We start from the raw sequence: 26799 nt of genomic DNA on the forward strand, positions 1-26799 counted from the left end.
TCCAGCAGCTCGCAGCTGCAGCATGGGATGTGCTGTCCTAAGCATGTCCTGATTGCCACTGTGCCCCATGGCCCCCTGAACCCATCCTGCTCTGATTCCTGACTGCATACACCAGACCACTCAGGAGCTCGGCAGGTGACATGTCGTGAAACCGCCAGCCAGGCCGTCGTCTGGCACCTGAACACCGTTTACTGACAAAATTATACATTAGTTTCTGCTCGCTGTCCACGCACAGAAGCTCCATTCCTTTTATCCGTACCCCAGCATCCTGTTTGCTTTAGTGAAAATTCGCAAGATAAGCCGATTCAACATAAAACAATTGGCAAGTTCATTTTTTTTTTTTTTAGCCAAACCAAAAGCAGCTTTTCCGTAACAGATTAGTTTTACCTGTTAATCTGAAAAGTGACCTGGCCATAGTCATCGGAAAGGAAAAGTCTCCGTCCAGGTCAGCTGCCCGGGGAGTGCCTCTGTTTTCCTTCAGAGCTGAGAGCACGCTGTCCCTGGGTCCCTTTAAACAGCATTAGCGACATACTGACGACCTCCGTAACGTGGCCACAGTAGACAAATAATTACGGCTACTAAACTAAGATCTTTCATGTCCAGCAAATAAAAACACGAGTACATATCAAAAACACATACATAAACCCACATCTTGCGATAAGATTGTTCAAGAAGGTATTCCTTCCCTGGGATCGGGGGATTCTCCACGTGAGCATAAAAATCCACTAACTTCCAACGTGCTGCTTATTCTCTGGGAGGCCTACAAAACAACAAAATAAGCAGATAATTGGTCATTGTTTTGACCTTGAGATGAGAAGATCCTGAGTCTCAGGAGGGGACCACGGCCCCGAGACAGACCCACATCATGCTGACCCTGGCCAGGCGCCCCATGGGTCACTTGGAGAGACTAGAGCTCTCTTCCTATCTGACCCGGCAAGGTCATGGGGGTTAGAGGTCATGGAGGGCAATCGGTCAGGCGGGGGCAGGCACAAGGCAAGCTTCATGCAGAGGAAGGGGAGTCGGTGTCTGTTAACCCGGGCGGCCCAACGGGATGGCCCTGCTGAGCCTCCCCCGGGCCTGTCACAGGGTAGAGCTGGTTCTTGTGATGAGCAAAGCGTCCATAGTTCATCCTTTGCTGAGCCCCCCGTCCTCCAACTAGTGTTGCTCTAACCGCTTGTCCTGACCAAGGAAGCCTGGGGTCTGCAGCATCTCTTCCTTCACAATTTCTGGACGACTTGGGGTGTCCTAAAGTTTTGGTGTTCTCCACCATTTGGGGCCATGAATATACTATTGGTTTTTTTGTGTCTGTTTTAGCAAAAAAAAAAAAAAAATGGGGTTGGGAAGTCACATGTAACCTTGGGTTTTGAGGGGTGCCCAGCTCCGTCTGTCCGGGAGGACGTTTCCAGGCTGGTACCTGATCTTCACGGCCCCGGATGCAGACCGCGTTTCCCGGTAGCCCGTGCAGTACACAGTCTTGACGGTACCGTCGGGGTATTCCCTCCTCTCGAACCCAGCCGTTTGGATCTCCTTCTGCCCATTGCTGAACACAATGGTTCTGTCGCCGTTCCTGGGAGGGGAGAGCAAGCAGGTCAGGTGGCCCGCATGGTGGCCGGCGCTGCCCGCGTGCGACACGGGGCGGGGGGGGCGGGATGGCAGGAGCGCCGGCCCTGGATCCTCATTCCAGACCTCGGTGGATGACGGCAGAGAACGTGCAAAGGCCAGAGCAGGGAAGGCACACAGTGGGTTCAGGGTGTGGACAGAAACGCAGGCCGGCGAGGAGCAGAGCGTGGGAGAACGACGGGGCGGGGGGCCTGCCCATGGGGTCCAGGGCTGGGAACTTTACTCAGAGGGAGAGGGGAGGGACTGCAGGGGAGTGACGGGACCGCAACGTATAATCGTTCAAGTGGCGCAGAGCTCCTGCGGACTGTGCTGTGGGGACAACTGGAAGTCTACCACGACGGCCAGGAGCACCTGTGGGGCCGTGGGCGGCCGGCCGGGTGGGGACGGCCTCACCTCTCTCCCCTGCTCACACAGGGCATCAGGAGGTAGCAGGCTCTGGGAGCACCTTCCCGGCGTGTCTCAAATTGTTGTTCCCGTATATCCTGCTATCCAGGGCTTCCACCAACAGGAGCTGACGGGACATTCGCTGAAGGCCACAAGTGTTTTTAGGTTGCAACGGGAGCATGACCAAGGTCAGGGGAGAGAACGCAAGTCAGCGCTTAGATTCATGTAGGAACCGGATCAGGGTCATGGACAGAACCTCAGGGTCAGTGACGTTATTTTCTATTATTCCATTTACACAGAAACCTACTCTTTTACAAAAGTTTAATTAATCTAAAGAAATTGTTGCCCGCACACACCTCTCATCATACTGACCTTTCCACCCTGACGACTGTCCCGTCAGGAAACACAGTCTCTTCACATCCGTCACTCAGACGTTTCACTGTCCCGTCCGGAAACACGATTTCCTTTGAACCATCAGGGTGGTATTTTTCTGTGGATTACACGTTTTAAAAATGCATCTCCCTAATCTCCCTGCTGCATCTCTCAGCTGCTCACACGTATTTCACAGTGACCCACTCCATAAAGCATTGGTATTCAAGACTTGGTTTTGTATCCTGCTCTATCATTTTTTATTTATAGTTGAATATCTTGCTCTAGGCAGACTGATCTTCCATCTCATTAGAACACAAAATTTATATTCTTCCAACTTTGCTCAAATTATCCCCTTAACTAAAATGTTCTTTTCCTTCCATATGCTCTCTGGCTCCTTCAACGTGGAAGGTCATCGTCAATCCCACAGCAGGGGACTTTGGCCTTCTATGTGCCTTTGACCTTCACTTTTACTTTTTCACGGTGACTTGGGGTGTCAGACCAGGTAATGTGGTGAAGACCCAGGCCTCCCTCCGCAGTAGCCTCCAGAAACAACACTGACTTTCAACCTTGTGCAAGAGACAGACCCTTAGGGGCTCCTGGCTGGTTCAATGAATAGAGAGCATGCAACTCTTGATCTCAGGGTTGTGACTTTGAGCCCCACGTCAGGTGTGGAGTCTACTTAAAATAAAAAAAATTTAAAAAGAGAACGAGACAGAACCTTTAAAACCACAGGGTTCATTGTGCAATGCTGAGACCCAGCTCTATCCAATGTTATTACAGGATCAAAGGCATGGTTTTATTGCACGCATGTGGTGTAAATCACTGTTTGCATGTGAATGTGAACAAAAGAAAAGATGTTAAACTTAATTGATTAGTTTCTGTTTTCTTTTTTAAAATATTCATGTGCTTCTTTTTGTTTTAACTGTTAGCTGTTGCTGGAAGAGGCAACACAAAATATACATGAGAAAAATAAATGTGAAGATAAATCTTACAACGGAGGGAAAATTCTACCCATTGAAATATTTTTTAGCAAAAAACTGTGAAAGTTTGTTGTTATGTGGTATATTGATGGAACGCCCAGAAGGAACTGGGAGGCTCTCCTTCGGAACAATTCCTGTGAGCACCACTGAGCTCACTGACTCCTGGTGCATACTCTGAGCACAAGTCTGCTGATCTGTATGAATTTTACAAGAACGTGTGTGTGACACACAGTTGCATCTATAAAATGGCAGGAGTGGAACACGAGGCCTTTGACTTTGCTCCCGAAATGTCCATCATCGGTAGCAGGTTTGAGAATGTGGACATGCCTCCCAGGACAATAACAGGACTTGGAGTTTCTAAGGCGAGAGGGTGAAGCGGTGAGTGGGAGACATCCGCATGGACCAGCCAAGACTCAGAGGGCTTCAAGGTTTGGGGACAGCAACAACACACAGGTCTACAAAGTACCTTTCTCTTCCAGATGACCTGACCTAACATTAATAAGTCACCTGACATGGCCTGTGGGAACTAGCAAGTGTAATGTTCCATTGTCAAAACCTGGCTTAAGGTCGCCGAAGCAAGCACTTGCTCTCGTGTCCACCTCTCCGCTTACTTGCCAAGTCAGAGCCCAGAGGACAGGTTGTGAAGGTAAAACGTCCAACCAGATACACCTGAGCATCAGCTGGAAAGAGCCTGCTTAGGGGCCCTTCGAGCCGTCGATGACGATCTGTTTAATGAGGACCTTGACTCTCGGCACGCAGCGGGTCAGACGCTCTGAAAACACTCCCACTGCCAAGTATGATCCTCGATAAAATAACACTGGAAATCCACTTCAATGAGCTCCCACACTCGTGGCAAAGGCCAGACCTCACAGTGGCCTCCGAGAAGCAGATAGATCCAGAGCGGTCTCGCTGCCGGGTGCTGATGGTGTCCAGACTGCATTCGCCGTGGCTCCGAGGGGGAATCAGAGCTCATCCCTGCTTAAAGATGACACGCTCAGAGGTCACGCTGCCCGTGACCAGGATGAGCCAGGAAACATCCACCTCCGGCAAGGCGAGTGCGCCGGGGAAACTGTCCCGTTCTGAGCCCCTGGAGGAATCTGGGGAGTCGGGGGATGCCCCAGCCCCGGAAGCCAACCCAGAGGAGCCCCCGGCAGAAGCAAGCACAAAGCTTTCTGGGTTGACAGACCCGGATGGGGCCCCTGGGCCTGCCGCCCAATACAAGCTGACAAATGGAGCCACGAAAACGGTGAGGGGGCGAACCGCCGGGGGGGTACCAGCACAGGCCCACCACGAATGCCGGGAGTACTTCATTACTGGAAACACACCATACAGCCAATGCGTGTATTTTAAGAATTGAAGGAAGAAATTTAAAACAAAAAAGAAGTGATATTAGCAAAAAAAAAAAAAGATAAATTTGAAAAAAAAACAAAATGGAAGTAAAAAATAAAATCTTTAAAATTAAAGGTAAAATAAATAAATAAATAAATAAATAAATAAATAAAAATAAAATTAAAAAAATAAAATCTTTAAAATTAAAGGTAAAAGGTGTATTGAGGAGCATGTAATATTCAGCTGAGGAGAAAAATGATGAACCGGGCGGTAATTGTAAAGAACTTACCCAGGATTCAACAAAGACAAGAAAAACGTAGTGTGAGGAGTGCTGGGGAGTGTAGGGCGCAGGTGGGGCCCCACACTCGTGACTGGAGGGACAGAGAGAGACAATGCAGGAGGGTCACGCTGGTGAGGACGACAGCCAAGGACGTCGCTGAACTCGGACAGGAGCGCCGGGTGAGGTCGAGGGCACCCCGGTACGTTGCACCGCTAATGGTTTCTAGCGTAAGGATGCCCGCGTGTGTATTGCATGGAACGTGCTTGTACTAGACCATCTTTCACTGTTTCCCTGAAATTCACATTTTTTCAGGCCTCTGCTGCGCCAGGCGCCCTACCTTTCCGAAGACATGAGTCATTCAACCTGAGGGGCACACAGTCCCCAACACGGCAGATGCAGTCCCATCTGCAACCACCCCTATCGTAACGGACCTGGAGACACAACATTTCCTAAAAGCAGCAAGAAAGAAAACAATTCACCTTCAAAGGAAGAAATTAGGTGGATGTCAGAGCTTCCAACAGATGCGACAGGGGGCAGCATTAAATCCTCCACAGGCTGAGAAAAATTGCGTGTTATCCTTTTGCTTGAAATTCTCCAGTGATTGCTCTCGGCATAAAGAGTCCAGGTCCTACACACTCCGGCTCCTCACACTTTGACCTCACCTGCTCTGCATGGCTCTAACCCCTCCCCAGCCACGCTGGCCTCCGTGATTTTCCTCAGACATTTCACTTGCTCTGCTCTCTCTGGAATGCTCCTCCCCTGGGAGGCACGTAGCTCCCTCTCAGTTCATCCTGCCTCTCCTTAAGTATCACCTCCTCAGGGAGGGCCTCCCAGATCAGCCTATAGGTAGAGTAGAGGAAATAACAGCCAGGTGTCAAATAACAACACCCCGTTCTCCATTGTCTACCTTCTCACTTTTCTCTATAGCTTTTAATATGGGTTGATTTTTATTTTACTTATTTTTATCTCTTTGTTGTCTCTCTCCCTCCAATAAAACTTAACGAGATGGGGACATCTTACAGTTTTGTTCACTGTCGTCCATCCAGCCCAAAAACAGCGCTGGCCCAGGGTAGGCACGTAATGAAGGTCTACTGAACAAATGGTGTGGAATTGTACATCACGATAAAAGATCATTTGTGAGCAAAGGTGAAATCAAGGGCAGTTTTCAGATGAAGCGAAACAAGTCAGTTGCCCCATCTGAAGAACACACTTGAAGGGAGCTGTACCAAAACGTGCACGAACGAAGAGTGAGCCAACAAATCTACGTAAATGTGAACAAATCTAAAGTAAACCTCTACTGTATAAACAGTGATAATCATGACGAATTTTGAGGATAAAAAAAACCAACAACAACAAGGAGAATTAAAATACTGTCAGGAGCTTGCAGGAGGGCGTGAGAGGCAAGGCTTCTCCAGGAGGAGAGCAAGCCTACTGACAAGTCCCTCACTTATGAAGTAAACCCTCTGGTTAAATAAAATTATCTTCAGATTGTGTGCTTTTCATTTGTATGTTGCCAATAAGAACACACCTTAACACACAGATTTTAAAATAGCCAAAGGAAAAGAATGGGGAAAGACAGACCCGGTAAGCGCTAACTACCAGATGGCCCCGCGTGGGACCGCCATGTCACCAGATCTAAGTGTGGGCGTCACTGCCCAACGATCAAGACAGAGAAACATTACAAACAGATTGTGATAAATCCATAGTCAACATGACAGATTTTCACCGCACTCTCATTATTTAATAGCTCGTGCTGATTTTAACATTAGTAAGAGCACAAAACATTTAAAAACGCATTTTTTGGGTTTTATTTAAATTCCAGGTAGTTAATACACAGTGTTCTATTAGTTTCGGGTGTACAATATAGTGATTCATTACTTCCATAAATCACCCGGTACTCATCACAAGTGCCCTGCTTCCTCCCCATCACCTGTTTCCCCATCCCCAGCCACCTGCCCTCTGGTAACATGAGTGCGTTCTCTGTAGTTAAGAGTTTGTTTCTTGGTTTGTCTCTTTTATTTTCCTTTTCTCATTTGTTTTGTTTATTAAATTTCACGAGTGAAATCATATGGTATCTGTCTTACTCTGACTTATTTCACTTAGCATAATACCTTCTACATCCATCCATGTCATTGAAAATGGCAAGATCTCATTCTCTTTTATGGCTGAGTAATATTCCACTGTGTATATATATCTCATCTTCTATATGCATTCATCAGTCTGTGGACACTTAGGCTGCTTCCATAATCTGGCTATTGTAAATAATGCTGCTATAAACATAAGGGTGACTGTATCCCTTTGAATTAATGTTTTCATATTTTTTGGGTAAATACCTAGTAGTGCAATTGCTGGGTCATAGGATAGCTCTATTTTTAACATGTTGAGGAACCTCCATACTGTTTTCCAGAGGGGTTGCACCAGCTTGCATTCCCACCAACAGTGTAGGAGGGTTCCCCTTTCTCCGCATCCCCGCCAACACCTGTCGTTTCTTGTGTTTTTTACTTTAGCCATTTTGACAGGTGTGAGGAGGTAGCTCATAGTGGTTTTGATTTCATTTCCCTGATGATGAGTGATGTTGAGCATCTTTTCTTGTGTCTGCTGACCATTTGTATGTCTTCTTTGGAAAAATGTTCACGTCCTCTGCCCATTTTTTAACTGGATTATTTGTTTTTTGAACGTTGAGTTTTATAAGTTCTTTATATATTTTGGATACTAACCCTTTATCAGATATATCATTTGCAAATATCTTCTCCCATTCTGTAGGTTGCCTTTTAGTTTTGTTGATTGTTTCCTTCACTGTGCAGAAGCTTATTTTGATATAGTACCAGTAGTTTATTTTTGCTTTTGTTTCCCTTGCCTCAGGAGACATATCTAATAAGAAATCACTACAGCCAATGTCAAAGAGTCTACTTCTTGTGTTCTCCTCTAGGACTTTGATGGTTTCCTGTCTCACATTTAGGTCTTTCATCTATTTTGAATTTACTTTTGTGTATGGTGTAAGGAAATGGTCCAGTTTCATTCTTCTGCATGTGAAGGTCCACTTCTCCCAACAGCATTTGTTAAAGACACTGTCTTTTCCCATTGGATGTTCTTCTTAGCTTTGTTGAAGATTGATTGACCATATAATTGTAGGTTCATTTCTGGGTTTTCTATTCTTGAAAACACACTCTTAAAAATCTTAATCTAAAGGCATTTATAGATTTATACACATGCTATCAAGCACATATTGGGCATTTGGGGGAGAATGACTATATTCTAGGCCATAAAGGAAGACAAAAGATATCAAAGAAAAGGTAATAATGTAAGCTATGGTTTGACACAACTTAGATAAATGAATACGAATAGCAAAAGGAAAACTAAAACACCATACATTTGGAAACTACTTCAAAACACTTTCAAACATAACTTATGAGCAAAAAACAAAATCAAACTATAGTAAAAAATAAGAGAAACTTAGAACTGCATTAGAAAAATAAGTGCTAACAAAATCAAACTATAGTAAAAAATAAGAGAAACTTAGAACTGCATTAGAAAAATAAGTGCTAACAAAATTTGAGGCATATGATCAAAAAGGTTCTGAGAGGGAATATATAGCCTGGAATGTTCATATTAGGGAACAAAAACTAAAAATTAATGAGCACTTATATCTGCCTTAAGAATCTTTTTTAAGATATTTACTTTAAAAGAGAGAGAGAGAGAGCACCAGAGGGAGGGGCAGAGGGAGAGGGAGAGGGAGAGAGAATCTCAAGCAGACTCCATACTGAGCTCAGAGCCCTATGTGGCGCTTGAGCTCACGACCCTGAGATCAAGACCTGAGCCAAAACCGAGAGTCGGTCACTTAATCCACCGCACCACCCAGGCACCCCTCTACCTTAAGAATTTAAAAAGGAAATAAAGTCAAACATAAAACATGATAAATATAAAGCTTTACTTTGTGAAAGAGAAAAAAGAAAGCTATAGTACAACGCATCAACAAAGCCAGAAATCAGTAATTCGAAATAAATAATAACCACAAAGACCTCTGTAAAATTGGTCAAGGAAGAGGTATTAAGAAGGAGAGAGGGGCTACAGCCACAGATGAACCAGAGACCTAGGAGCATGCGCATGACACTCTGGAGGAGGCGTTAGGCTATGCCTGACTTCTGGGATCCTGAGGGACAGCCATTTCACCCCAGGCTCCGGAGCCAGACCACGAAGGAAGCCAATACGTGAGAGCGGACAGACCTTGAGCTTGCTGCTCTCGGCTTCCTCATCTCTAAGATGAGGACAGTGAGGGCACCTATTGCACTGGATTCTTTGAAGGTTACGTGTGCAGGTGGAGAGCGCCTGGAAGAACACCGGCCACACAATGAGCACCAGTAACTCAGAGCTATTCTTGTGATTCTTACTATTAAATCACTAGGGATATAGCTTTCATTAGCTAGAAACTTCGAGGGACCGCTCTCACTCCCTAACACTAGACCTCAGAGGTCTATGAGGCACAGTGGAAAATGTACCGAAGATCCAGGGACCACCTCCCTAAACAAACAAAAGGAGAAATGAGCAGATGATGGAGAGCCTGGAGAGGCAGGGGAGGGTGGCGATGGGCCAGGTGGAAGCCCTGAGTTCTGTAGGTGGGAATGCTCAAGGAGACAGAGAAGTCGATATAGAAGGACATGGGCCGGGAGTTCCAGAAGAAGAAATGAGAATTCAGAAGAATGGCAATATCGTCAAAGGTCATGGCTATGAACCTTCTAGAGTGGATGAAAAAATGTAAATCCATAGGTGTAAGAAGTACCACATATTCCAAGCAGAATAAATAAAAAGAAATTCTAGGGATATGTTATAGGTGGAACTGTGTTCCCCCAAAATTCCTGTATTGATGTACTAACCCTCAGTGCCTCAGAATGCGACCTCATCTGGAAATAGGGTCTTTGCAGACAAAGTAAGTTGGGATGAGGTCACACTAGAGTAGGGTGGGCCCTGATCTCATATGAATGGTGAAAGGGGTATTGATATGTGCGGCTTACCCTCTAGGGGGTCAGAAAATGTGATTGTCTATATATATATATATATATATATATACACACACATATATATATAATATGTACATGTATGCATGTGTACACACAGAGAGAGAATGATAAAGCAAATATGGCAAAAAGTGAAAAACTAAGTCTGGGTAAAGGGCATACAGGAGTCTGGAAGTCTGAAATTACATTAAAATAAACTATAATCTTTCTTAATTTTGAACAAAAAATAACCGAACGGAACAGCACAGCTGAAGTCTGCACTAATGGACAGATGCAGAACGTGATGCCCAGCAGTTAGAGAAGGTCCCTTCTCTGCAGCTCACCAGGAGCAGGGCACGGAATACGTTGATATTGAAGAGAAACTGGACCCATGAAGACCGTGTTTTCTGAATATGGTACATACACCTTCCACTGACAGGAGGAAGTTAAATCAACAAACTTGAAACAGAAGGGGAAAGGACAGATTGACTTCCGGTATCACACCAGCCGGACAGAACTGGGTTGTTCCGGTATCACACCAGCCGGACAGAACTGGGTTGTCGTGCCCGTGGTGCATGGTGACCCACTCCCGTACCACCCCTACAGAACAGGACGCTCCTTTGGCCCCGGAGGCTGCCCTGCCCACTGCTGGGGATTCACAGGCAGCACCCACCATACTTGACACACCTGACCTGGGGGTGTTAATCCCACTTCCTTTGGAGAGAAAGTGCAACCAACCACCTGGTCCTGAGAAAAGGAGACTCGGGTGTGAACGGAGGTCATTTGCATGCTAGTGGCTTAACAGGATGGCTCATGCTGAAGGTGGTTTTGATTCTGTGGGTTACAGATTTGGAGAAATGGACCCCACCCCTCATGTGGGGAAGTCTTGGTTTTATTAAACTTCAGTTTGTTTGGTTTGAAAAGCAGAGGACAGTAGTGACCCAACCCAAACGAATCCGTAAAGAAAAACAACACTGTGTGGCACCTGACCGGCAGGAAACACATTTGTGGTTTAAAGACATGAGAGCAAAGCAACAAGCCTTTGGAATGAAAGGAAGAGCCCCCCTCTTGTGCATTAAACAAGGAAGCTGATCTTTAAACGGAGACAGCTGGTGGCTGTTCGCAAACTCGACCCTTGTCCTGGCCACTGCTGGGGGCACTTTTGGAATTTCACCCTCTCTCCAGACTTGCCTATCAGGCCAAAGGCAATTTCAAAACTATTTACAGGGGTCAGGGAGGATATTTAGCAATGCTGCATAGGAAGTGTGCAGCCCAGCATGGGATCCATTTTCAAACTGGCCCCAGATCAGGAAGCGACATTTTTTTCCTGTGCAAAGAAAAGCCAGATTTAACCATTCTTGCTGCTGGAAGCGGCAGGAAACAACACAAAAATACAAAACCCAAAGGGAAGAGTGCTTTTCACAAATGCAGACAGCCAGGTAGAGAATGTGGGAGGCTGGGAGCAGAGATAAAGCTGCAGAGCCAAAAAGACAGAAAGCCACCCCAAAGTTCACGGGAAATCAGCTGCAAGGAATTTTCACACAGCAGACTGGAGTTGGCAGATCTCCTTGGCATTCTGATGAACGTGCTAACTCACTTAAAATGTAAACCCTCAGCCACTGCGGAGGCTGGAAGAGAAGGTTAGCACTTGGAGTGCAGGCCTAGCAGCAAGGAAGGGGCTCTGCGTGATAATCGATGATGAAACGCAGACAAAGATGTCAGCCTGCCTGGGGTCACTCAGCGAGGAGTCGACGGCGGGCCGACTGTGGTCCCCAGGTCAGCACCCTTGAAATGATCTCCTACTAACAGTACCCCTGTCGGGTTGACTATACACCCCCTACCCAACGTCACTCCGGTGAAGAGAACAGTGACTCCTTTGGCATTGAGGCGTTTTGTTTTGTTTTGTTTTGCAATGATGGTTAGACTTCTTAAAGTAGAGGAAGAAAACCAAAGACTGAAATCCAGACCCAAATACTCATCTTCTAGGGGCGCCTGGGCAACTCAGTCGGTTAAGCGTCTGCCTTGGGCTCGGGTCGTGATCCCGGGGTCCTGGGATCGAGTCCCGCATCGGGCTCCCTGCTCAGCAGGGAGTCTGCCTCTCCCTCTCCCTGCGCCGCTCCCCCTGCTCATGCGCGCCGTCTCTCTGCCTGCCGCTCTGCCCACTACTCCCCTGCTTGTGCTCTCTTCCTCTCTCTCTCTGTCAGATGAATAAATAAATAAAATCTTTTTTTAAAAAATACTCATTTTCTAGAACATTCTTTCAACCTACTTTATAAATAAGACTTGTGTAAAAACTATAACCACTGTGTAGTTAAACTAAATGACTCCATGTACTCATTACAACATGTTACAAGAAACAAAAACAAAACCTTACGGCCTTCTGCACGGCAAGCATCCTCGGTGCTAATGTCACTGGCCGAAGAGCTGCCAATAAGTGGGTTTTCCAAGGCAGTGGCTGTGAATGTCAGTGAGTGTGCCGCAACCCAGTCTCAGGATGACATCTGTGAAAACGTCCAATTTTCTGATCGAAACTCCACCCTTTGTGTGCACAGCCCACAGCCTGGAAGGCCTGCAGAGGGGCAGCCCCGGCGAAGGCCAGCTTGGCCAGAAGGAGACTGGCAGCCAGGCCCTCCTGCACACGGCAGCTCTGGGAGGTACTCAGCTCAGGCGTCAGGAGGTGGCCTGCTCGCGGCAGTAGGCCAGCCCAAGTACACGGGCTTTTGGAGAATTACAAAGCTCAGCCCAGGATCAGGGCTCTGTCTGTTTCAACCAAGAGGGCAGCAACTGGGGAAGAGGGAATGCGTCCTATCTCACACACACACAGTGGTGGTGACCACGGCGGACACAGAGACACTGGGAATACCACCTACTTCAATATGCACTCTCCTAAAATTGACTCCGGAGGCAAAATTCGCATTCAGATTCTGGTGGGGGGCAGTGGCGATGCTGAGGAGAATGCTACAACAGAGTAGCCTCTAAATGGGAGAATCGCCAACTAGGGCGCCCCATTTAGGGAGCGGGTTCTCGCAGGGAATGAAAATCATTCATATGAAAAAAGAGGGACTCAGCACAATGAGGGATAAAACTAAACTGTTACAAGATGAAGCAAATTCACAAAACCAAAAATCTCAAATTTTAACGAGAACATGGAATTCTTAGTACTTGAGAAAGAATTCGACAGCTTTGGAGAAAAAGCAGCTTTAAAGCTAAGTGTGGTATGCCATTCGTCCGGCATTTTGCTCATCGTGTTCAGCCATCCAGCGCAGACAGTGAACGCACAAACCTAGAGACCGAGTTCTGATGGCATTTCCTTGGGCATTCAGTGCATTTATAGCCCCACACCTGAGCAGTGGGTTCAGAGCTACTTGATAAGAATCCAAAACAAATGCATCCTTGGGTTTTCACTAAGTAATTTAAACCCCGAATTATCTGGACAATTGCTGCCATGGAGAATTTGCATAAAAGGCTCCAATGTCTGGTAAATCTAATGTTCGCACATAAAGTGGCTACGCCTCGTATTCACTCAGTCGGCATGTAACCACGCACCACCCACCTGTCTGCTTGTCAGGAAACCGCACGATGTCCAAACCGCTGGGATAGGTTGTGCGCATTATCTGAGCGTCTGCATAATAGTAAACCTGTAAGCACCAGAAACACCCATGTTGGGATGCTGTTTGTGTTATCATTTTGAACCTGGATTTAACCTAGTGAAGTACTTCCTGCAGGTGGGAGAGGCCTGCCCTGTCCACGGGAAGATCCTGGGGCCGGTCATTAGTCTGAGAGGTTACTTACTGTGGGGAGGCCCTGTCCTTCACCTGGCTAGGCTCTGAAACCCAAAGCCCGCCCAGCCTCACAGTCCTGGGGCACCTGCAGCCTACCCAGGCCCTGTGATTTCACGACGGGCATGGTGAGCACGAGCCGTGGGCCCCACGACCACAAACCGCCCAGCTCACACCAAGTGTCCACCAGCAGCTCGAGATAACACAGACAAGCTCCTGCATCCTTCAGACACTCACGGAGCCCTGCCTCTGGACCTGGTCACCGGATCGTCAAGTTTCAAATCAGTGTGACCCCTTCGGTCTCCAACGAAGTAGAGAAGGAGTGTGGGAAGGAGCAGTTGTGGACAAGGGTGGTTATGGGGAAGGAGGACGCGTTCCTCTTGGCTAAGCTGAGCAGCCCTGAACAGTACAGGTGGGGGGAGACTTTAAACAGAAGAAGGGCAAGGAGACAAAAATCTTTCATGCTAATGTTTTCAAAGTGAGAACTTGGAAGGCAGACATTTCACTCAACTCCTAGTTTGAGGAGCGTGGCCCTGGTCACCTCATATGGGTCACCTACAAGGACAACGCCACCTGCCTATCAGGAAAGGAGGCACAGGGACCACATGCGGGGACGTGTCTGATAAAGCACCGTGCTGAGAGCCGAGGGACTGGCCCACCCTCTTGTTCCAGAGGCTTTCTTCCTGTGTGCATAATTTGTCCAAAAGTGAGGCACAGTGGAGAGTGCTTATTTCTCTATCATTAGAGCAATTTTAGGTGCAACCCCAGGCCCGGGGCTCAGTTTTCCCTCGAGACCAAAGAGCCCGCGGTGGAGAAGAACACGGCCCACTCACTCAGCAGGAGCCCCACCTCACCACGCTTCCGCAAGCCACCGTGATTGCCCTGGGACCGTGCCAAGGACCAAGATGCGGAGCCTTCCCTTCCAAGGACGTGGCTAAGAAACAACTTCAGGAGACTCCGGGTTCAGAATTTAAAGTACTGAAGTAGGCGATGAGCTCAGTATCACGTATGACTCAATTGGACGGTGACATAATAACAGTCCACTGTGTACATGGGGTCTTCTGGACTCTCCGTGTTTCTGCTGCCTTGCAGACAAGGGGGCATGGGGTTATCTGGGGCCAGTGATGCGGGGGCTGCATCTACACCAGGATTCTAACAGCTGCCCTCACAAGTGGGTCATTCAGAACCCCCAGGGCCCTGAACCTCTGAATTCTCATCCCAAAGCTTGGTAAAACAAACAAAACCACAAACAAAACAATGAAGTTGATTATTCTAAAAAAAAGACATTTTAAAGAAATGAGTACAGTTTGTAAAGAATACAATTTGGTAATGTTTCTGCACTAAAAAGACTATTATCAATCTACTAAAAGCTATCCTATCTCCAGGCCTCATTTACAATGATTCTTTGTAAATCAACCAAATTTTCAGAATCACGTTAAATCCTGAATTATCCGGACTACTCCTCTCCGGCAGTCGTGCCTGTAAATGCTCCAAATGTTGCGGCATCTATTTTGCCCGTATCTAACAGCCTAACGCCACATGGACACGCAGCATGTCCTGGGGTCACAAATGCGTCCGGACCCCCCAGCATCCAGGGGCCCTCTGTCCGCCGTCCTGTGGGGCTCACATTCACACCTGTACCGCCTGCCCTCAGCAGTTACCGCCAGAGACTTGACCGCTCTCAGTTACTGAGTACTTCATACGTACGGAGCAATACTGAGTGCTCTAAATGTAGTCCCTGTGATGAACTCTGGGGGGTTTTCCCCACCTCAACATAATGGACAATTTGGACCCCATTGTTCTTTGTTATGGGGGGCATCCTACGCAGCCCTGGCCTCCGCCAACTAGATGGCGGTAGCACCCCTACCACAGCCGGCTGTGACCATCCAAAATTCTCCCGACATTGCAGATGGTCCAGGGGGGCAAAATTGCCCCCAGCTGAGAATCACGAACCTGTAAAATAGCCCTGGCCTGTCTCCCTGTCTCACCACAAGTGCTGGGCAAGCAGGAAGCATGGGCCACAGGCATCTGGGACCTAGTCGACTCCCAGGGACCACGTGTACAAACAGGAGCAAATGAACTAAGCTCATAAAGCCTCAGTTTCTGCATCTGAAGAACCAGGAAATAGCTATTTCCCACTGGGCTGTGAAAGTCCCCCGACAGGAAAGAAAGCCACGTCTCCTTCCATCTGATCCATCCGATCCCCAGCTTGCACTAGGGATGAGCTCCTGACTGACTAGGTTTTGATGCTACTGCTCATCCTATAATTAATGCACAGTTACTGAGGGTTTACTGTGCGTCCCTAGAGATTGCGGAGGCTGGGCGTAACGTGCGCTGTGTGCATTAGTCTCTGCACCATCTTTGAGTTAGGTCCCAACCCTAGTCTCGCATTACAGAGGCTTAGCGAGGCGAATGGTCTCTAAACGGTTGAGCGAGCATTCTCATTCAGCAGGGTGCGAGCTCTTGTTCTCACTGTAACATGGAAATCGGGGGCTCCGTCGATTACGAATCTCACTGCCCAAGTGCATCTAGTAACCAAAACCGCCCAACTGGCCAGAGGCCCTCATCCTTGAGCCCCCAGGGGAAGAAGGGCCCAGATGGACAAAAATCTTCCCAATAGCTGGATTGGTCTTGATTTAAAAAAAAAAAAAAAAAGGCAAGTGTGGAGGCTGTACTCACCACTCTCCGATCTGGCAGGATCTTCTTCATGTCCCTGTTTAAAAACCGCAGGACGGTGGTCTTCTTGCCGGCCCCCCTGTCCTTGCCGGTGCCCTTCGAAAAGGTGATAGCTTCACGGCCGTCACCAAGTGCCTGAGCCACCTTCATGGAAACACAAAAGTTCCGACGTGAAAGATGACTTAAAGCGTGCTTCTCATGGTTTCATTATTCTTCCTCCATTCAGAATCCTTCTGTCTATTGCCTGCACAGCACCGTTGGAAGCAAGTGTTGTATCTCCAGAAATATTCACTAAATCAGTCAGCCCCAAACCTCACCTCATCCCTGAATCTCATTGTGAATAATGGATGTTTTATGATTTGCCCTCAAACGTCTGTTTCTCTTAAGCTCATGTTTTGCAAACTTTCGTATGTTATCAAGTTATTAGTTGTCAGTCTAGATAATCCAATGTCATTGAATTTGGTGAATTTGGGAATCCTGGACCATATAAACTGCAGTCATTACTATATAAAAATTACTATTTGTACACTTTTCTTTCCTTTACATCCTTTTGTTTTGATTCCCATTGCCACTCACCCTGACCTGAAGATTCACTGATTTCCATTAACTGTCGGCAAAACAGTGCGTACGTTCAGAGGCATAATGCTGAACTTAGGAGTTTTGAAAATATTATTCATGTAAATATTAGCAGAAGGGAAAAAAACTGACAGAAGGAAGCTCAAGCTCTGGGGAGTTAATATCTGTACACCTGAAAAATCCAAATGGTAAAATGTGCTGTTATTAATTACCATGTGACCTTGTTACTCTTGACCCTCGCTCGGGAATGCAGGAGTTAATTCAACTGAGAAAAGATGAAGGAGCTAATAGCTAAAGCCGGGCTTCTCAAAGCCACTTTGGCGATCCATCAAGAAAAGTCAACGGTGTATACCACCCGCTCATGATGCAACAACCATCAGTTTGGGGTTTGAACCAAGACCTCGTTTGCCCCAGTCCCAAACCAACCAGATAAGTGAAGCGAGGTTGTGTTCAATTCAGTCCTAGAAGATTAACTGCTTAACCCACAATAAAAACTCTGATGAGGTTTGAAGACACAATTACTTCTCAGAAATGAAAAAGCACAAGTGATGTTTTAAATGGTCCACATTAAGGGGCGCCTGGGTGGCTCAGTCGGTTAGTGCCCAACTCTTGATTTCGGCTCAGGTCGTGACCTCAGGGTCGTGAGATTGAGCCCCACGTTGGGCTCCACACGGAGCATGGAGCCTGCTCAAGATTCTCCCTCTGCCCCTCGCCCCTCAAATCAATAAATCAATAAATCTTTAAAAAGATGGCTATGAAGCCAGGCTCTGTCTTGCGAGTGATGCTGCCGCTGTGTCTCCAAGTGCATAGGAGACACCAGGTGCTATGCCTGCAACACGCACCTTCTGCGCGGCTTCCTGAGAGAGCCACCACCCAGGGTGCACCCTTCAGGACCCGAGGGCTCCTCGAGAGCTAAAATGTGGAGGCCGGGACAGACCTAAGGCAGTAAGAGGCAAATCGGGTTTAAAACATGTTTTTCCTGTTGGGACGTGTGTGGCTTTATCTACTAGAAATAACTGGCAGCCAAGGACGCTACATTTGTCCCCTCCCAGGGCTGCTTGCCTGGCCCCTGGGTCCGAGCCCGCGGGCACCTGCACAGAGCACAGGTGCAAATCACACAGGAGCCCAGCCTAGGAAACAGGGGCATCTGCCTACCTCACCGGCCGGGGGCCGCGTTTCTTCTTCTTTGTCCCCCTGCTTTATCTCGGGGTCCATGTGGGAAGGTCCTGGATCTACAGGAGCATTCTGCAGGAAGAGAACAACCCTGGTCCCCCGAGGTCTCCATGCAATCTGCGGCTCTGGGCTGGAGGAAGCTGGCCACCCCAACATCACACAGCCCTGCCCAATGGGTCCGCGCACGGCGGCAATGGGCGCACGTCGGGCCGCACTGCGTGTCCCTGTGACGGTTTATGTCCCCGGCCTCCTCGTTAGTCAGACCTAGGCCAGGAGGCTCGTGGGGACAACAGTGCGCCTCACGAAGTCGCGCGCTGGTAGGGAAAGCACCCCGAGAGCTTGCACACTCACGTTCTGAGACACTGAGGTGGGGGGTGCGTTCAGTAGCCACGACAGCCCAATTCCAAATAAAACAAAGCCCAGAGGAAAATGTTACCACTCAGCACCCCACGCATAATGTTGGAAAGGGCAAAACAGATCTGGGCTTCTCTTGGGAGAACGCGAGATACATAGGACCTGTATTTTCACATTTTCCCACTGGTTGCCTACTTTCATATCATAAATAAGTTTACATCCCAGATTTTCTCCCATGGAGAAAATTATTTCATTTCTTTGATATTTGTTATTAAATATAACACATAATAAGTGGACCACTAGCTAGGGCTTAAAAGTATTTTTGCTATATGTGCCTTTGGTTCTATTAATTTTAATGAAACATTATAAATAAAAATGATATAAAAGTTTGATTTGGGAACTCTTCAGTAATATAAAAATATCAATCTTGTTTTGACTAAGTACTAAATGCAACTTCAGAATCTAGGGGGAAAATGTTGCTCCTTATTGGGAAGGCTGACCATCCCCAGAAAGTAGGGGCATTTGGAAGCAGGTTAGTGCTCTGTTCTTCCCAAGGAGATGGGCGGGCACGACAGTCTCAGTCCTAGGAGGCTGCTGCAGGCCTCAACCCCACCCACCTGTGGCTTGGCAGTGCCCAGCAGGGAGTGGGCAGACCCATCAGTCTGCTCTGGGTTGAGAAGCCTGCCCTCAGGACCCATGCAAGGCTGTGAACGCATGCCTGAAAAAGCAAAGAAATTGAGTTTTAAAGGACAGCGTACACACATCTTAAAAATTCTATTATCCTAATGCAATTTCTTTTTTTTATTTTTCTAAAGATTTTGTTTATTTTTTTGATAGATAGAGACACAGAGAGAGAGGGAACACAAGCGGGGGGAGTGGGAGAGGGAGAAGCAGGCTTCCTGCCGAGCAGGGAGCCCGATGTGGGGCTTGATCCCAGGACCCTGGGATCATGACCTGAGCCGAAGGCAGATGCTGAACAACTGAGCCACCCAGGCGCCTCTCCTAACGCAATTTCTAAGTCCGATTTAAACCAACAGTGAACACTTTCTCTTTTTTCATGAGATTACTTTACAAATAGAGGGTCAGTCACCCAAATATAGGGTCGGTCAGCAACAAGTGACATTTGATCTTGTAAGAAACATGAACTATCCGATGAATATATTCAATAAATATTTACTGGATGTCACTCTATTTCAGGTGTTAAGTTCAGGAGATGAAGATGGGAAGATGCTGTCTCTGCCTTTCAGCTGCTTCTGGCCCAGAGAGGAACTGGAGACCTTATCTGCATGATAATGGGTTTGCTGGGCAGCAGAGTCTTGGTAGGGGGGCTGCCATCTGCCTCCAGGAGTCCCAGAAAGCAGCATCAAGAAGGTGCAGGCAGGCGAGCCTGCCCAAGAGAAAAGGCAAAGGCTGATGCCAACCCTCTGGGAACCAGCTCTGGGTGGGCGTTCACTGGGGTTTGGGGAGTGTTGGCAAAGACACACAGACAAGGACCCAGCAAGGGAATCAGAAAAGACACTCAAAAAGGAGGACGCTGAGTGCACTTGCCATGGTAAGATTCTGGGTGGGCACAGGTAATAAAAGCTCACACCTTCAAGCAAGCAGCAAATAGGAAGGAAACTCCCCGTGAGGTGCTCACCATTTTCCTCAGCTGCTGGGCGGTCCTCCTTGAGCCTGACAACACCCGTGGCGGGCTCTGGCGGGTTTAGGCTACTCGGTTCTTGCAGTCTTCGGGAGGACCGGCGTGTGGCCTGGAGCAACGACAGTCACAAAACCTCAGCCTGTGACTTCAGATCAAAAGCTGCATGCTGCACAAAGCCATTTTCAACTGTCAACGTTTCCCAGCAACATCCCAGGACTAGAGCAAAAGCACTGCGTTCGGCACCACCAGGTAAGTCATTTTTCTCAAATGCAGAAATACACAGAACATGGCAGAGCAAACGGCCATCAACTCAATCAGTTTGCTTCTCTAGCATTAAGACTAACCGAAAGAAACCCCTTTAATCTATGGCCATACAATTACTGTAAATAAACGAAACTATTTTGAGTCACAAATTGAGTGTTCTTGTCAGATCTAAGTGGAATGTTACTGAAATGTAAAGGGTAAAGATAGCGCCAGTATGAATTAGCACGGTTGTCTCGGTGTCACCTGTCCATCCACAAACGCAGCTGGGCTCTCCTCAGAGGGCATGCCCTTGAAGGGAGGCATTGCACCTCTGTCCTGAAGACTTCCAGAAAGAGTTTCATCTCCATCTTCACATGATCTTGTTTCCCCTGACTCGGTTCTTTCTATCTTCATCCTCACTGGCTGGAAACAAATGTGGGGTGCTTTCACATTAACAACAGCCACTTTACCCAAAAGTATCAGTAAACACATCGTGCTGGCTATGACAGAAGCTGGGTCAGTACGGCTGTGTTCTGACATCTTACAAAGCAGAAGGATGTCCCATTGGGGGTGTCCCATTTCTCACTTGGAAGCCCGTGCTCTTGTGGGATTTCAGGAAAGTTATGATTGATCCCGTAGAAAAGGTTGTCCATCACAGCAAAATAAATAGCCCAAAACCGAATTTGAAAATGTATAAGAAGAATTTTTCTACCCTTTGCAGGATTCAAAAATTGATGGTTTTGAGGTATGGCATAGCCAGGGTCGCATTCACTCATGCATTCACTTACGAAGAGATTATACTGTGTACATGTCACTAATTCAGGTCAATGTGGGAACAGAGGACAAGGTTGCATCTCAGAGGACAGGGGGTCATGTGGTTCATCCTGGGACTTCAGAATCTCTGCTCGCATGATCCAAAAAGTAGCTTTTCCCACTTGCAATAAATACTTGGGTTAAAGCAGATTCCAGACCCTCCTTCTAGGAGTGAAATACTGTCCGTTCAGCAGTCGCGTCGGGGAAGGATGTCAGGACATTAGGTCGTCTTGATGAGTTGGGGGTCCTCTCGGTCCACGTTAACCCTGCTACCCAATGCCGGTTGAGGACAGAGAGGGGCTTCCCAAGTATGAGGAAGATGCAAAGCTGGGGTGGTGACCAGCATGCTGGCTGCCAATATATGCTAAAGAGGAGCTCACCTGAACAAGGAAATGCCATAGAGATCAAACAACATCCTACACTGCGGCCCCAAAACAAAGCCATGTGGAAACAGCAAGACAAGCCACAGCAGTGACCCCAGCAAACACCACGGCTTTAAAGCCATGGGACACAAGAGCCAAAGGACATGAAAAGATGTGCTACTTAAAATCCCTGCCTCATCAAACTCAACACCCAAAAAAACAAAAAATCCAGTCAAGAAATGGGCAGAAGACATGAACAGACATTTCTCCAAAGAAGACATCCAGATGGCCAGCAGACACATGAAAAAATGTTCAACATCACTCATCAGCAGGAAAATGCAAATCAAAACCACAGTGAGATAACCCCTCACACCAGTCAGAATGGCTAAAATTAACAAGTCAGGAAATGAGAGATGTGGGTGAGGACGCAGAGAAAGGGGAACCCTCCTACACTGTTGGTGGGAATGCAAGCTGGTGCAGCCGCTCTGGAAAACAGTGTGGAGGTTCCTCAGAAAGTTAAAAATAGAACAACCCTACAGCCCAGCAAATGCACTACTGGGTATTTACCCCAAAGATACAAATGTAGCAGCAATGTCCACAATAGCCAAACTGTGGGAAGAGCCAAGATGTCCTTCAACAGATGAATGGATAAAGAAGAGGTGGCCCATATATACAGTGGAATACTACTCAGCCATCAGAAAATTGAAATCTTGCCATTTGCAATGACATGGATGGAGCTAGAGGGTATTACACTAAGCGAAATAAGTCAATCAGAGAAAGACAATTATCATATGCTCTCACTCATGTGTGGAATTTAAGAAACAAAATAGATGAACGAACAAAGGGGAAGGGAAGGAAAAATAAAACAAGAAATCAGAGAGGGAGATAAACCATAAGAGGCTCTTAATCATAGGAAACAAACTGAGGGTCGCTGGAGGGGAGGCAGGTGGGGGGATGGGTAAACTGGGGGATGGGCATGAAGGAGGGCACATGATGTAATGAGCACTGGGTGTTGTATGCAACTGATGAATCACTAAATTCTACCTCTGAAACTAATAATAATAATAAAAAAAAATCCCTGCTTTAGGCTGCATGAATGGAAAGAAAGCACACAGCCCTGGGTGCCAGCCCTGACCTGAGCTCAGCTCCCTGCCAGACTCTCTGTGGTGAGTATGCTGAGGATACCACCTGCCAGACTGGACCCCTGAGTTCGCAAGGACTGGATCCCTGAGTTTGCAAGGTCTGGATCCCTGAGTTTGCAAGGATTAGAACCCTGTTTTGCAAGGACTGGATCCCTAAGTTTGCAAGGACTGGATCCCTAAGTTTGCAAGGATTAAAACCCTGAGTTTTCAAGGCCTGGATCCCTGAGTTTTCAAGGCCTGGATCCCTGAGTTTGCAAGGCCTGGATCCCTGAGTTTGCAAGGTGTGGATCCCTGAGTTTTCAAGGCCTGGATCCCTGAGTGTGCAAGGCCTGGATCCCTGAGTGTGCAAGGCCTGGATCCCTGAGTGTGCAAGGACGGATAGTAAGGATTGCTCATTCGGAGAGAGGCAGGATTTCTCAGTGAGATGCTGGTGGGATACATGAGTTTGGGTGCTGGATCTCTGCTTCCTTTTAAAGGTCATAAACACTGAGGGTCACCTGGGAAGAAGGGAGATGTTTAGATGACGGTCCTTGTCCTATGACAGTAGCACTACGACTTCTGCGGCCTGCATGTTTCACTAATATTTCTTCATCAGTTGACAGTGGTAACGTTTTCCCAAAAGCAGATTGCGACACCTAAAAGGCAATTTATCACAAAGAAAATTCAGAGGAAATGTCCGTATCTTCGAAGTTACAGTAACTATAAGATAAATTCAAAGTGTAACCAGTCAACAACAATTGCAATGTGCTAGGAACAAATAGGGATCGCAGGCTGGCTTCTCCCCGCAACCTGTTGAGGATGCTCACAGCGCATCCCAAACATGGGTTGATTCTCATGGTTGGTCACTATTTCAAAATACCCCAGGCTCCCAAAGGCAACAAAATAAATAACACCCACATTTATTTCCTTAGATTATGTGTCTGCAACTGGAAAGTATTAAAGAAAGAAGAAAATGTGACCCTATTTTTAGTGTTGTCCCTCACAATTTATCAAAGATTTGAACTGCAAAATCTCAAGCTTGCCCGCTCTGAAGGAAACTGTGGAAACAGCGTGATCGTTGCAGTTGGGATGCGGGACTTTGTTATTCATCGCTCAGCCCTCAGGCGGGAGCACGGAACGTGGATAGAGGAGAGGATTGGGGCTGCCTTTCGTCCCATTTGCAGAGCGGCTGATGCTCAGTCTTGCTCTCGTGTGTCTCTGGCTGTGTGATACCCTGTCCCTACAATGGCGTCTGCATGCCGAGGTGCCTGTGCGTACCTGACGTGAGGGTGTGTAGCCACCCCGTGTTCTTCAAATCTTGTGTACCCTTTTAGAGCAGATGCTATCCTTGTAAATAATGCCACCACCCTGTGACCAGCGCTGTGCGCAGAGTCAACAGATGATTGGAAATTCATCAGCACGTGAGCTCAGAATGAGTGTTGTGTGTGTGTGAGTGTGTGTGTGTGTGTGTGAATCATTGTGTCATAGCTGAAATATCCTAACTCCTTGAACTATAGACTTAAAAGTTCACACAATAAGTGCAGATAAGAATTATTAGGACTTTCCCAAATCCACTAGAAAATAGCCCACTTAGATTTTGCCGAGATTTCATGGTTTCCTGTTGACACCTGTGCGCAAAGCTGTGATGATCTGAGTTGCTCAGACGCACACACTCAGGACCTAGAGGCCAGATGAGGCGGCGGTGCCCCGGCCACAGCTTCTCCAGCACAGCCCCCCGGCCCTACGGCCCGCCCCACAACCCAGACGTGGAAGACAGTGGTCCTGCTGCTTGGTTCCTAAATACAGACTCTCTGAGGTGGGGCAGGGCGGTCGGATCTCGTCCCCACCCAGCCGCCCTGGTGCGTGAACAGAGTGGCCCTGGGGTTCGGTGCACGGGCCCTGGCATCAGAGAGCAGGGGCCCCCAAATCCAGGCGCTCGGGGTCACCAGCCGCATTACCGTCCATGGGGTTAGCACCGGGGTCACGGCCCTGGGCAAACAGGAATGTGCGGGCAAACCTGGCCCACGCCCGGTCCCCGGGAAGCCCTGGCGGCTGCCCGAACGGGGTATCGGGTGCCCGTGGGGAGGAGGCCGGTGCTGGGGCGCCTGAGCTTGTGAGCCCCCACTTATGGGAGTGCAGTGGGTTCGCAGACAAGAGGGCGAGCATCACTGCCCGTGCCACTGAGCCCGCACCCACCGTTACTGTGGCGCCACCTCTAGGGAAAACGAGAAAGCCTTCTATACCAGAGCGTCCGGCTTCCTTCTGGTGCCCAGGGCCGCTGAGTCGGCCTCCCTGGCTCCCAGCCGCAGCGGCCCCAGGGCCTTCAGTCCATCCCGGAGCTCCTGGTTCTGTCGCGCGAGAGCGTCTATCTGGCTCTGGAGCTGGCGCTGAGCCGCGGCCCACCGGGACTCCTGGCTCCTGAACGCCTCGTGCAGCCGGGTCACCTGCAGCTGCAGCCGCTGGTTCCGGGGGGCACAGAGGGCACGGGGTGGGGGAGAGAAGGACAGACAAGCTCTCAGATGGCGCCGCTCCGCCGGCTCGCGAGCCTCTCCCGCAGCACCCTCCAGCCCGTTGCCACGGGAGACCCGGCATTTCTGAGAGGGGCTCGGGGCCCCCAACAGCTGAGGACATAAATACGACTGTGACGCCTGATCCACTTTTATTGAGCAGCACGCCTTAGGAGCGACTCCACATAATATAAGCTGTAAAGATGGTTTGTGAATTACTTTGTTTGCAAAAAGGGGCTGAGACCTGTCATCTCCTTCCTAATCTTACCCTGAGGGGGCAGCAGGCCAGGGAGTTGAGAGCCCGCGTTTGAAATGATTCGGACAGAGGTTATCATCCTGGCTTCACCACTGCCCCCTGCGTGACCTCAGGTGAGGCACCTCACCTCCCTGGGCCTCCGTTTCTTCTCCAAAATGGTGCCAGAATGACCTCAGGCGGTTATTTTGAGAGCTGGGACCTGGGCCGAGTGTGGGGCTCCCAGAACAGAGGACGGGAGACTCAGAGCCAGGGCTGGCTGTCGCTCTGCATTCCCTGCGTCCACTGTAACGTCACACAGGCTCTCATCTTAGAGCACCCAACAGACGTTCACATAAAAGAGAAACTGGCTATTGGGCCAAACAAAGGAAATCTTTGTATGTAAGTATCCAGGTTGTGTTTGGGAAGGAAGGTGTCCATCTGCCTATGTGAGAAACGATTTAGCAGAAAACCTTACAATAAAGAAAATGAGACTAAAACTAAAAAAAATGGGGCGCCTGGGCGGCTCAGTCGGTTAAGCGTCTGCCTTCGGCTCGGGTCATGATCCCAGGGTTCTGGGATCGAGCCCCGCATCAGGCTCCCTGCTCAGTGGGGGAGTCTGCTTCTCCCTCTCTTGCTCCCCCTGCTTGTATTCTTTTTCTGTCAAATAAATAGATAAAATCTTAAAAAAAAAAAGCATTTTCTTCTCACAGAGATTGTCTCTGAAAAATAATTAGAAACACATTGCAAATTTATGATTAAAAGTGAAAATACCACAATTTAGGAGAAGAAATTAGTGACTGCATTATTCTGTTTATTCTACAAACAGTGGGAAAGAAACTGTATTTTCATTTTAAATTAAATTCATATCCTCCCCCAGGAATTATCTTAATAATGCCCACTTTGTGAAGACTGGCACAGTCCCAGGGACCTGGGACCCATGTTGGTCACTTTCCCACCGGGAGTCTGCACTCGGGCTTTGGGGTGGAGACGCAGGGCAGAGGCCAGGAGGGGGAGGGCGGTGAGCCTCCAGCGCAAAGCGGCGCGACCAGGCCGTCTGTAGGGGGCTCCCCGGCCATCTGGTGCGGCCCGGGCACGGGGGGGGGGGGCGGGCAGACCCCCAGCCCCCAACAGGCGGACACACGTGCGGCAGGGCTTGGGGCCAGGAGCGCTGCTCTGATGCTTGCCCCGGGAAGGTGCAAGAGCGTCTTGCACACTCACGGCTCGGCTGCATCAGCCACATGAGAACACTGCGTACTCAGCATATACCGTGTGAGAAACACTGGTGCCGGCTTCCCAAGTTCCCTGACGTAATTCTGAAACCAGCCTTTGAGGGAAGTGATCTCCTCCTAGCGAACGGAGGCC

At 48.3% G+C, this 26799-nt stretch overlaps 1 protein-coding gene across 1 annotated transcript; it reads right to left on the reverse strand.

The window, feature by feature from the left end:
* Positions 1–293: 293 nt before the first annotated feature.
* Positions 294–26513, reverse strand: LOC113926806 (centromere protein J-like). The gene is made up of 11 exons (XM_027602132.2): positions 26394–26513; positions 24939–25316; positions 23214–23351; positions 20154–20265; positions 19132–19232; positions 18143–18232; positions 16415–16555; positions 13510–13594; positions 2377–2494; positions 1356–1567; positions 294–760 (listed from the first exon to the last, which is right to left on the reverse strand). Exons 1-11 carry the CDS (start codon positions 26511–26513, stop codon positions 726–728), a joined length of 1530 nt encoding a protein of 509 aa, XP_027457933.2. The 3' UTR covers positions 294–725.
* Positions 26514–26799: the final 286 nt, after the last annotated feature.

The sequence above is a fragment of the Zalophus californianus genome, chromosome 7 (genome assembly GCF_009762305.2).
Source record: "Zalophus californianus isolate mZalCal1 chromosome 7, mZalCal1.pri.v2, whole genome shotgun sequence".
NCBI lineage: Eukaryota > Metazoa > Chordata > Mammalia > Carnivora > Otariidae > Zalophus > Zalophus californianus.